Source organism: Manis pentadactyla, chromosome 3 (assembly GCF_030020395.1).
Source record: "Manis pentadactyla isolate mManPen7 chromosome 3, mManPen7.hap1, whole genome shotgun sequence".
Taxonomy (NCBI): domain Eukaryota; kingdom Metazoa; phylum Chordata; class Mammalia; order Pholidota; family Manidae; genus Manis; species Manis pentadactyla.
The window spans coordinates 202,959,963-202,973,018 of NC_080021.1; the positions used below are offsets into that span (position 1 = coordinate 202,959,963).

At 45.0% G+C, this 13,056-nt stretch overlaps 1 protein-coding gene across 1 annotated transcript in view; it reads right to left on the reverse strand.

The window, feature by feature from the left end:
- TNFSF8 (TNF superfamily member 8) overlaps nucleotides 1–8,683 on the reverse strand; it is a 28,303-nt gene extending 19,620 nt beyond the window's left edge. The window contains exon 1 of the mRNA XM_036915522.2: nucleotides 8,194–8,683. Within this exon, the coding sequence (XP_036771417.1) occupies nucleotides 8,194–8,385 (192 nt within the window). The 5' untranslated portion in view covers nucleotides 8,386–8,683. The remainder of the gene's footprint in view (nucleotides 1–8,193) is intronic.
- Nucleotides 8,684–13,056: the final 4,373 nt, after the last annotated feature.

The following is a 13,056-nucleotide window of genomic DNA, read 5'->3' on the forward strand; positions in this document are numbered from 1 at the left end:
TATTCTACAGTTTTATTGTTTTAGTTGAAAGCTTTTAGCCTAACTCAGGATGCCGTACATTTGTGGTCTCTTAATTATGCACGCAGTTCATAGGAAAACCTGACATCACCGAATTCGCCTCCATATTGCCTCTGTGAGATATCAAACAGCATTTCAAAATTTAGTGAACACCTAATTTACTGCCAAGCATCACCATTGATGAGTGTGATGTACAAATGTGCAAAGAAATAGATCTATGTTTAAATGTGGTGCCAAGAGCCTTGAATTCATTGGCTGCCTGGGAAAGTATCCAGGGACAGTGAGAGAATGCTAGAACAGCAGAAGCAGGGGAGCCATCCCAGTGGCCACTGAAAGTCAGGGAAATTCCATAGAATCCTACATTCAACACATGTTGAATGGACACCAGGTATGTGCCAGCCACTGTGTTAGTCATTAGAAGACATCCTGTGGATCTTATGGCTCAGTCATTAAAGCAGCCACTTAAAATACAAGTACAAATATATCATTAGAATTACAAGTTGTTGCGAGATCTATGAAGGAAAGGAGTCACAGTGTTTCAAGATAGTACTTCTTGAACTTTGATGTATGTACACATCACCTGGGGAGCTTGTTAAAATGCAAGGTGTGATTCAGCAAGTTTTGGAGGAGCCTGGGAATCTGTACTTCGGACAAGCTCCCAGGCAATGCAGAGGCTCCAGGCCCAGAGAACCCTCTGTGAGTTGTAAGGTCATAGGAGACACCATCTTGGAAGAGGACCTAATTTATCCAGATGTCAGGGGAGGCCTGTGTCTGTGACTGGGAAGTTTTCTGTTTCCTGACTTCAGCCTGGAGGATGTCAAAAACACAGCAGCTTGGTACAGGAAGGAATCCTGTTGCTTAAACCTACAAAGTGTGACTGTCCCTATTTTGAAGAGCTCCAGGGATGAGGTCTCCATAGCTCTCCTGGCTACCCCCAGTAGGCAAGATCAGAGAACACAAGCCAGAGGGGACCCTAAATGTCTTTCAGTCTGTCAAGCTAATTTTACAGAAGAGGAAACTAAGGCACTCCTGAGTTGGTGACAGATCCTGGACCGAATGTCCCTGGTGTCTTTCTGGTGACACAGGAGAGATGTGATCTCCAGAAGCCAAGGAGAGAAACACTCATTCTTGCTCCTCTCTCCTTCCATTAGCAGTTCTTGCATTTGGAGGTAGAAAAATGGTATAAAAAGATGATGATGTCTTACTACGCTGATGGACAGTGACTGTGAAGGGGTATGTGGGGGGGACTTGGTGAAGGGGGGAGCCTAGTAAACATAATGTTCTTCATGTAATTGTAGATTAATGATAACAACAACAACAACAAAAAGACAATGATGTTTGAATTTGCTGAGGACTGTTTATGCCCTAGGCAGTATCTAGGTTGTGCCCATTAACTCCTGTTTGGGGAGGTGCCTCCCCATCCTAGAGTTCTCTCCCAGATCTTGCCTGGGGACTTGGGTCCTGGCCAGGGAAATGTGAACCATCTTGCTCAGTGACTTGGCTTCACGGTAAATAGTACATAGGCTAGCCAGTCATGAGCAAAGGGACCCTCCCAGGCTGTCATACTTGCCTCCAGTGCGTAGCTCAGGAAACTTCATCTCCGTGGTCACCAACCAGCTACATTCCCTGCAGTGTACCTCCTTTGTTTCAGACCCTAGGTGTCCAATGGGTATCCCCCCAGCAATGTTTCTGTGCATGGAGAGGGGAACTGTCACATTTAACCTGTTTGTCCCCAATGACCTGAACCCAGTTGTGATCCCAGCCTGTGCCTAGGAAGCTGTTTTCTTGTTTCCTTTAATCACCATCATGAGAGGGCTAGTAATCCTTCCCTCTACTGGGTTATTGTGGAAATAATAAGATATTGTATATAATGTGTCGGCAAGTGCTTGAAAATGGTAACTATTTGGTTATTCTCCTGATCATAATGTTGTGTTTAATTTATCCCATTCCTTGAAAGGCTTGTTTCCTTTCACAGAGCAATGCTGTGCAAGGGCATTCAGTGACCAAATTTGCTTTTAACAAAAGATGCCCTCTCTGACTGAAAAGGCAATTAATGTTGGGAACATGCCAGCGAGATTCTATATCTCCTTTCTTGCTGGCCTCACATTATCTTGTAAGGCAGGCTACAGAGATCTCCGTCAGAAATGTCTCTCTTATTTTCAAGCTAACTTAATGGGGGTGCTTAATACCCCAGGGCTAAAAATGCTTTATAAGCATTATTTTATTTGCTCTTTCCTCCAAGAGTTAGCATTTGACTAAGACTTAGGATAATGGCTTAATGATTACAGAGGGTTCTACAGGCGGCAAATAGCAGGGAAAGGATTCAAAATCAGGTGTGTTGATTGGGAGGGCAAAGCTCTTCAATGCCATCTGTGCTGCCTCTCCAGGGCAGGGCAGAACTTTCTCCTGAGACTCCATGAGAAAGTGGATGGAGGTCATAGAAAATCCTCAGGGGAAAGATTATCTGTATGGACAGCCTTGCTTTTGGTGTGGTTAGTGGTGGTGGGAACTGGACAGGAGTGGCTCAAAGCAGTGCTTCATCCTCTGGGGACCTTGTGAAACTGCTGGTTCTGACTCAGTAGGTCTGGGATGGGTCCTTAGGTTTTGCATTTCTAATAAACTTTCGAATGATGCCAGGGCTCCTGGACCATGGACCACACTTTGAATAGTAAGGGCTTAAAGAACATTAGTCAACAAGCAGTCAGAACGCCCGGGAACGGGGAGTGGTTACAGGAGGCTGACTGTGCAGCTGCGCTCATATATGCGCTGAGGAAATCTTCCTCCCAGTCAGCCTCTGGGGTGGCATTCTACCCTCTCACCTTCCTCTACAGATGCTTCTTGCCTCCTTGCTCTTCTTCCTGCTGCTCCCTGTGGAGTCTGGACTGACTTCTGTCCCGGCCTCGCCTGTTCTCTCTCACACCTGGACTGAACTTCCTCTGCACTGTGCCTCTGCTCCCTCTTTTGCCTCGCCTGGCATGCCCTGCCCACCACTGCCCATCACCATCCTTCCAATGGGGAGCTCTTCTCCACTGAAGAAAGCCAGTTAACGAATGCGGAAGGGATGGTAGAATTAGGTAAGCATCATTTTTCCACCCTCAGCGTGTCAGCTGACTCAGACAAGGACCATCAAGGAATGAATGCCAAGACCGGGGCGGGGGGGGGAAGGACATGTGTGTGTTTTCGGAGTAGTACCCCATAGATGACTTACTAATAAGAGAGAAAAAGTGTTTTTACAGAAGAGAGAGCCGGTGGCCACCACCTGAATCAGGTGACTCAACATCTCCCCAGCAATGGGCCAACGTGACATTACCTATGTACTCTGCTTGCCACAAAAGTTTCATCTGAATATGATCACGAGTGAACACTAAGACGAATCCAGCACATGAGTCACATACTACCACGGAGCTGCCCTGAACCCTTAGGAGAAGTGCCATGGAACCCAAACAACAAAGGGCAGGGGAGATGGCTCATTATTGCTTCTCAAACTTCAGTGTGCTTAACAATCACCTGGGAAACCTGTTAAAATGCAGATTTTGATTCGGTGGGTCTAGAAGGGGGCCTGAGATTCTGCCTTCCTAACTAATTCCCAAGACCGCCCTGGGTGTTGAAAGTAGTAATAGCCTAGATTAAAGTAGACAGAACCAAATCGGGGTGTGACCTGAGTGGATTCTGGATTCCATGACAAACCAAAGCACAACAGCTTAGCGGATATTTTTGGACAAATGGGAATATTGAAATATGGGCCTTATTTTATCATTAGACGGTATTACTGAATTCACATGAACTTTCGGCTATGACAGTGGCATTGCTGTTATGTAGGAGATGGTGGTGAAACATGCAGGTGGAAGAAGGTCACGCTGTTGGCAGCTTACTTTTATATATATAAAGAAAGAGCACAAATAGGCAAAACGTTAACACTTGGTGGAGTTAGGTGAAAGGTTATATGGGCATTTACCATTCTACTTTTCTGTAGGTTTGCAATTTTTCAAAATAAAGCTTTGGGCATGAGACATGATCCTCCTAATTTGTGGCTCGGCTTCCATTCTAGCTCTTCTGCAACCTGCAGCCCCCACCAACTCCATTCCAAGCAGAAATTATCTTCCTCTCCCCTGGTCTATGGCAGTATGTGCCATTCTGCCCCAAGCTCAATCTCGGGGAGTTGGGGCCCCATCTCCCCAAGTTAGAGAACTACCAGAAAACAGAAATCCTGCTCAGGCAATCTTTGTTGATTTTCCTACAAGCCCACTCACTGGGTCTTCCCAGCCCAGCCCAGCACAGGGCTTACCTCTAAGATGATTATCAGTGGATTTTTTTTTGGATTGATAAATCAAATGCATTAGAGAGAATAACTTGGGTAGAAGGAAGCATCACAGGGCAGCTCAACTCAGCTCTATATTTTATCTGCGCTTAAAAGCAAACCAGAAAAACCATACCACCACCTGCAATTACTGTTCTCCAAACAGGTGCTCAGCTACACTCTTGGTGGGGAGATAGAGTGGCACTGCAAGGAAAAAAATGTTTTAGGAATTTTCTTTTCTTATAGAGGGAAAGTAGGCAGCTGCTTTCTCTTCTGTCTAGAAAGGGTCTCCTTGAAAAGCTAATGACTCTGGGCCTTTGCTCTAATCTTTTGGAATGAAAATAAAACACTTCTGGTGTCAAGCTTGCAGCCTATCTCCTTATATGATTTCTTTTTTTGTCTCTGGAGGAGATGAGGGAAATGTTATTGCTTTGCTATATAAATTGTGTAAATTTCGTCCTGATGTATATGTGTGTCCTCTGTTGTGCTTATTCAAAAATAAGTCAAGTTTCTTTCCTTCTGCATGGATGTGAAGAAGTGTCTCTTTGTTGATAGGACTTTCAATTCCTCAAGAGTCTATTGCCACAATCTTTTTGGATGCTGATTGACAATATTTACTAAAGTGCTATTATGCATTCTATTCCCACCACTAGGAATATATCCCACAGATATACTTGCAGATGTGCACAGCAGGCAAAACTTCTAGAGAAAACCACAAATGTCCTGCATGAGGCACAGCTAAAATAAATTGTGAAATAGTAGTACAGTAGAATATTATGTTATTGTAATATGCATATAATAGAAGACAAAGAAATTCAAAAGAATGGGATGAACTTCCACACATTGGCATGGAAAGATCTCTAAGACAAATGACATGTGTGCACTACATATTTGAGTTGCACAGATTTTTGGAAGGATACAGAAGAATCTGTTAATGGTGGTTATCCCAGGGAAGAGGGATTGGTGGTTAAGGGGGGAGGGTATGAGACATTTTCACCCTTTCTTTTCCTTTGTTTACTGTTTACTTTTCTTCAACCATGTGAGTAATTTACAATGAACCTACTGGTTTCAATGTAAATAATACAAAATATAAGCACCACAGAGTCTTTAAAGAAATCACGAGACACTAAGTTCCATCAGCAGCACGAGAGCAGGAATTTTGCTGACTTTGTTTAAGGCTATACCCCCATCACTTAGAACAAAGTCCTGCACGCAGTAGATGCTCAATAAATATTTGAGATTGAAACCCGAAGTCCTTCTTTGTCTCTCCTAAGGAGTTTGACCTTAGAGTTGTTTGACCTTCAGGCCAAATCTCCAAGCAATCTTTGTTGATTTTCCTTCAAGCCCTGCATCTTCTCTTTTCCATATTCCCCTGGCCAGGGGTGCCCTCTCCTCTGACTCCTCCTCGCCGCCTGTTTTGAGTGGTACACATCTGTCCAGCAAATAGGAGACTCCAGTCTCTTGGAGTTTTTCGTAAACCTGGGAAAATACTCTGTCTGCTTAACTTACAGTCTCATGGTAGCCCCACGGGCTTACCCACCATCACTTACTATATGTCTTGTCATTTATGTTTCAAGTTTTGTCTGTACATGTGCCTTCTTACCTAGAACTGGGACTCCTGAGGCCAGTGGAAGCATTCTCTCGGCTCTCCACTACCGCCCCCATCCAAACTCATGCCTAGAGTGCTATGTAGCCATCAGTTCATCCCATGTTTTAATATTTGGAATGTGCATTTAAGTTCCTTGTGTCTCTCCCATTGATTTATTTACCAGGGGTCCTGTTGGGGTCCCTTCAGTTGTCTAAGTTCTACCTGTCCTGAAGTCAGCCCATATTCTTTCTTCCTGCAGGAAGCCTTCCTTGATAACTCAAGTTCTTGTTAGCTCTCACGACAGTTACTATCTGACTAATTTGTTGGACATGATATGTGTAAAACACTTAACACTTAATGTCACAGGCCTTAGCTTTTAAGCAAGTAGCTAGTATTTCTCAGGCTAAGGAATCACAGCACACCAAACCATACAATCAGATTGTGAAGTGAATCTCTTCATACCCAGACATGATGGGCAAGTCAAAGAAATGGATGCACAAGAAGACAAAGCTTCTTAGTGCTTCTAAGGCTGTCTGTACTGGCAAAGGGAATGCTTTGCTCATTAACGAACCAAGCAGGCATGACTCTACCACTTTCTCAGGATGATTTAGTTCAAGTCCTATCCCCTTTCTGTTCCTCATTTTCCACATTTATAAACACAAGGCAGAAAGATCCACTCCAGTTCTTTCATGGAAAAGATCCATTCAGTGAAAGTGAGATTTGCATAGGGACTACCCTGGTAGTATTACCCTACTCTCTCTAGCTTTATGTATCTACCCTCCCCACCCCATCACCCATCTTTCTTTCTTTGCAGTTCTAGCTGCAACCTTATAACTTAAGAACTTCTTAAATCCACTTCAATTTCTTCTTTTTGGCCTGTGCTATAGAATGACATAGCTTTGGTTTCCTTCAAATTAGAATTACAAAAATTACAGAGACTTTACAGAAAAGAAAGTGCCCTAGAATGTTTTCAGGAGTATTATTCTTAGAAGACGTAGATGAGCCCATTAAATGACGAGTTTCATAAATTCTGCTATATAAATCAAATGTTAGCAATGCTGTGTTCTTTCAAGTTTATGGAACCTGTGAGCCTCAAAGCTGCCTGTAAATTTCAAAGCTTGATGACACTCGAGAAACAGATACCAAAGTCTTCTAAAGCCTAGTTCTTTTAACCAACCTGTAAGTGACAGAGCATCCAGCCTAAGACAGCAGAAGGAAAACCAGAACAAATTCTGCGGGATTGTAATACCATGAAAAATGGGAGGTAGGAAGTAATAAACAGAAATGCTCTCACTTAGGCAGGGGTCGGGGGTACAGTGTATGAATTATCAAAATGAATAATAACTTCATTAAATAATTCATTTATTTAACATTAATAATTACTTAATAATTAATAACTTACTTCATTTAATAATTCACAAGCATTATATACTTTTAATACAATCTTTTCCATAAAATACATATTGAGTCGATTCTCTATAAACACCAATTTCCTAAAATACGAAGAGGCATCCTCCTTCATCAATTCATTTTTTTTGCAACAAATCTTATCATTTACTTCAAACAAAGTAGATTTCCCGAGACGGTCTGAGTCTACAGTGTGAACCCATAGTTGCCCGTAGTTTTGGTGTTCTGAGCGGCCTCAAAGGGAACAGGTGTTAAAAATGTTTCTGTGTTCTGCCTCTGGGCTCTGTTTCTTTTGACACCCCTAAGCTCTTCAAAGCAGTGGCTGGGGAGGTAGTTTTCAAAGCTTTCAATTTGTCTTGTGGGTTTTAACACTGAAATGCCCAGGGTCTGAGGAGCCCTGGTTTTCTCTCCTGCCCCTTGCCCCTGAAGACCTGGGCCTCTGCAACGGGCTCTTGGCAATGGGTGAGGCCTCAGAAATCTCAGGAACATTTGGACTGAGAATACAGAACCTTGGAAGCTGGTCTGAAGGTTTTGAAGACAGGTTGTGAAAATCTGTTCTCAAGTTTCCTTATTGCTTCCCTTCTTAAGACGAATCTCTGGCTCAGTGAGATTGAGATGTTAGTTTCTCATGGTTAATAGCTGTCTGCTTTCCTATGGCTCACGTGAGTCTGGGAAGTTTTGAGATGATGGCTCAACAAGCTTTTCTCTCCAGAAGCCAGATTATTTCAGAGTTAAGTTCCTATTTGTTTTTTCCCTTTCTCTGCATGATATATGCCCTTTCCCCTCCTCTCCACTAATTTATTAGTTGATTCCCAACGCTATCTCTCTGGGGAGAACGGAATATAAATCAGAAAGGAAAGGCGAGAAACAGACACCCACTTACCGTCCTCTGAACTACCAACACCATGATGGTTGCCACAGCAAAGACGAGACACAGAGCCAACGTGGCCGTGGTGAAACAGAAGTAACTGCGGCTGGTGGTTCCCAAGTGGCTGGCCACGGAGCCAGCTGGCACATGCATGGCGTCCTGAGAAGGGGCCACTCGGTTGAGTGTTTGCTGCAGCCCTGGGTCCATTCTTATATAGTCTTCCCCACATCACACCTTATCTCTCCTCATCTGATTCGGTTCTGGGCCCATCTCTGTTCCAAGAAGGATTCTCCCCCTGCATCCTGGATCATGTGACTTGGAAAAAAACCTTCACCGGCTGCCACACGAAGAAACTCTTCTCTGGGGGCGTAAGGCGAAAGGCGGCAGCAAGGGTGGGGGAGAGGCTCATTTTTCATCGCCAGGGATTAATCTGAGTGCAGAGAAACTAGCTACAGAGAAGGTGGTTGATGTCAGAGGGCGAGTAGGAAAATGACGGTTTCCCTGTTCTGGGGTGTGTGTGTGTGTGTGTGTGTGTGTGTGTGTGTGTGCGCGGCGTGCACAGAGCGACTTCTGTTTTGTTTAGATTCAGCCACAAAACGCCTTCCTGCTCTAGAAGCTGCACATTCTCCTAAGCAGGCCTGTGTCTTGGAAGACCTCATCAGAAAACGTCTTTGTGGGGCCTCTGGGAGGCTGGATTCCTTAGACTGCTGTGGGGTGACTCAAACGGATTCAGTTTGATATTGGCGTCTATTGAAAAATGGAAATGCTACCAGACATCTGGGAAGGAAAAGCACACGTGTGGTGATTTGTTCAAAGGGGGATAAGTTTACGGCAGTATGAAATTTGGGGACAGGCTCCAAGATACTGTGGGTGAGCTGGACCCAGAAACACTGCTCTTTTGAACAAAAAATTCCCACAGAGTACATTGGGATCTGTTAAACTTGCAGATAAACTTGGGCCTGCCATAAAACTCACGAAAAGGGGAAGGGATGGGCAGTGGGGGTGGGGTGGGGAAGTGGTACGGTGCACAACGTGGGGCGGGCCGAGTGGGGGCATTCTGCGTGGCATGTGCCCGTGCTGGCTGTGCCTGGCAGGTGAGTGGTATGTGTATGTGCTTAGCGTGTATTTGTGAATTGTGGTGCATGCACAATTCATCCACCTCTGCAGTTGAACCTCTGCTTGTCAGGCACTGTGCTAGGAGCTTTACACATTGCCTCACTTCCCCCTCGCCTCAGCCCTCTGAGACAGTACTATTTATATTTCACATTTGGGAAAATTGAGGATCAGAGAGAATAAAACTGTCTCAACCAAAGTCACAAATATTGATCAATGAAATACAGTTGACCCTTGAACAATGCAGGAGCTACAGGCACGCATCCCTGGTGCAGCTGAAAATCCACAGACAACTCTGACTCCCCAAAAACTTAACTACAAATAGCTTACAGTTGGCTGGAAGCTTTACTGACAATATAAGCTATTGATTAGCACAGATTTTCTAGGTTATAGGTATTATATACTGTATTCTTACAATAAAGTAAGCTGCAGAAAAGAAAATGTTATTAAGGAAATCATAAGGAAGAGAAATATATTCACAATACTGCATAGTATTTATAGAAAAAGTCTGCTTTTAAGTGGACTCATGCAGTTCAAAGCCATGTTGTTCATGGATGCAGTGAACGCTGAAAGCCTGAGGTCCCGTCTCAGCCTACCCCTTAATGGCCGTGAGTCCTGGGACAAATCCTTTCTGCCCCTCCTTTTCTCTTGCTGCCTTGACAGCCACCATGAAGATTAAATGATAGTGATGCAAGAGCACTTCATGAATGGGAATAGACTTGGCGGTAGTGCAGGACCATTCCGGTTAAACACCCCAAGCGGTCCCTTGGGCAGAGCCTGGAATTTACATAGATATAATAGACGATTCCCTGGGAGACAGAGCCGGTCACATCTGTGGTTACGAATCGTCTCCATTTCAAAATACCATTTACAATGTGAATCATTGCATAGCTGGTGCCTCTGGATGTAGCTCTTCGAAAACTTCATTTGGAAGTACCCAAATCTTTGTAGCACACCCCACCCCACTGTATGCTCACTTTTTGGCTGCATTGTATGTCTGAGAGCCAGTGGAAGTCCCGGATGCCCCTAAGGAAATGTCCTGTGTCCAAAGCCAAGGTTGGATTATTACCACTGCCCCCTTTGCGGAGATCCCAAACTGCTGAGTATCAACCGAGGTGGGTCAGAGTCTAGGAAGTGGTCTGGATGTTCCTTCCCAGTGAGTCCATAAAATCATAGATCCTGGAGATGGAAGAGCTATCGAGAGGTCAACTGTTTTCTTGGGCTAAATAGAGTGGTAACAAGTATACCCGTTTCACAGTCAAGGAAGCCAGGCCTCCTTGACCCCAAGTCGGACTTGGTTTTGGGAGAAGCGGGTGCACACATTCATTTGATCTGGTAATTGAGGTGGGAATGAAGCAAGCCAGCGGTTCTCGGGGCATGTGCCTCGCTGATATGGGGAGAAGGCTGTGTCCTGTTGTGGCTCGGGCAGTGAGTGGGTAGCTTGGGGCTCTGTCATCTGCCCAGAGCTGCTGAGAACAGGCTGCTCCCTCTGCTTCTTTCTTTGGTCTCTTTGATGAAAGTGGAAAACTTCTGATTGTGGAATGGAAGCTGTGGGTGTTGAAAAATAAAAAGGCTTTGCTTCAAGTGCAGGTCTTCCTGAAGGCCTGTGGGGCTGAGAAGGGCAGTGGAAAAAAATGTTTGTCTTACAGTTACACGTTTTGCATACAGTACAATGTCCTGGGAAGGAAGGCTGACATGGGGGAAAAATCACCCCTTGTTTTTACTCAGAACATTCTGAGCAGTTGAGATTTTCAGATCAGTTTGCCTCTCGCGCAGCTCGTGGGCCCTGTTCCCCTCCTCTCCCTGTGGCACTCCCCCACGCTCAAACTTTCAGTGGCTCCCCATTCCCATTCCGGTTGGCCTAAACTCTCTGCTGTCGAGCTGCTTCTGAATCTGGACCATCCAACCTAGCGGCCCCACTCCTAGAGCTAACTGGCCTCTTTCTCCCCCTGATCCAGCCACCCAATGTCCAAATGGAAAAAGCCTTGACAGGGTCTCTTGTTGAGTGATTTTCAAATCCTTCCTGGAAGCAAAACTATACAGTGAGTGTAAAAATGTAAGAAAGCAGAGCTTCTCGGTCTGAGCAGAGGCGGGACAAAGAGAAGGGCCGAGTCCTGCCTACACACTTACCTTTTAATGGCCTGGGGCCTCTCCAGGATGAAACAAAATTTGAAAACTTGTGACTTAGCTCAAAACTCTCATTCCTCAAATCAGGAAACTGAGACACAAAAGAATAGAAATAGCTTGAGAGAGCTCACATGGGGAGGGGTGGAAACAGGCTTAAAAGTCCCCTGTGCTCACACGCCTCCCCATAAGATGGAGAGTTCCTGAGGGCAGTCACACTTTCCCAGCCTCCCGCCGAGTCCTTGCCTCCCACCCTTCACTACTGGGGGCTGGGCCTCCACAGGATCAACTCTCAGCCAATGCTTGTGTTGACTTTGTGTTTATGGAAAGCGAAAGTTCTAGAAGATAGGCTTAAACAAAGGAATTGGGTGATGGCATATTTGTCTCGCTTCTCAGTGGTCCCCCATTTCCCTGTCCTCTTGGCCCCCTATTGGCCTTTACGTTCCAGCATGGCCCCATGGGTGTCACCAGCAGCCTCCTGTCAGCCTCTAATTAGTTGCTGGGGTGTGGCTGCCGTGTCTGAGACTCAGTGGACAAACAGAACTAATCTCTCATCCCTTTAAGAAGAAACCCCATTTTGAAAAACAGAAGTGGAACCAGCTGTGGGACCCCCTCCCCACCACCATGGCTTCCCCACATAAGGGACTGTGAGGTCTGAAACATGCAGGCAGACAAGTGCTTCCCAAAGTGCGGTTGCTGGACCAGCAGCAGCAGAACTTGGTGACACTGTTAATCCTCAGCATCCCCCCCGGCCCCTCCCCGCAAGACCTACTGAAAACAGAAACTCAGGCTGGGGTCCAGCAATCTGTGTTTTAATAAGCACCCCAGGGAATTCTGATTCCTGAAACCATTTGGAAATCACTGGTTTAGGGAAATAACCTAACTTCCAGAAAGAACATCTGGTCCAGACTCTGGCCTTTGGGCAGGTAAATACTTACCCCCATTGTGCAGATGAGAAAATTGAGGCATAGAAAGATTAGTGTCCAGGGTCATGTAGATAGAAATGTTGGCATGAAGGCTTGTTTTTCTGTCCCTTGATTGTGCCTTCTTTCTAACCTCAATTACAGCTGTAGGTTGTAAAAATACTATTGCTTATGCAGATAGAGATGTTTGTAATTTGTAAAGTTCTCTTGTGTTGATCACCATATGGGGTAGAAAGAAATATCTTTAAAAACAATTGACGTATGTGATAAAAGGAGCAAAGAGTTTTTTCAAGCAATAAAAAGAGCGATGAAACTTCCTCCTTGTCAGAGGTGGGGGGGTGGGGGTCCTGTCCCATTACCCGGAGGGCTCCCTCTGTTTTGCTGGGGCTAACCGGATAGATTGGAATTGGAGTTGTCCATAGGGACACTTCACTGAGAGGATCCAGTGCTGACAGATACTGTGTGGGGAGGGTTTAAAGCAAGGTCAACCAAGTACCGTCATGGGCCCAATCTGGCCTGGCACCTATTTTTATAAGTAAAGTTTTATTGAAACACGGCCATGCCCATTCACTTCCACTTACTCTCTGGCTTCATTTGCATTACAGTGGTAGACTTTGGTAGTTGTGACAGAGACCTCCCAGCCCACAATGTCTAAAATATTACTGTTTAGCCCTTAACTGGAAAAGTTTGCCAACCCCTGGTTTAAAGTATTAAAAGA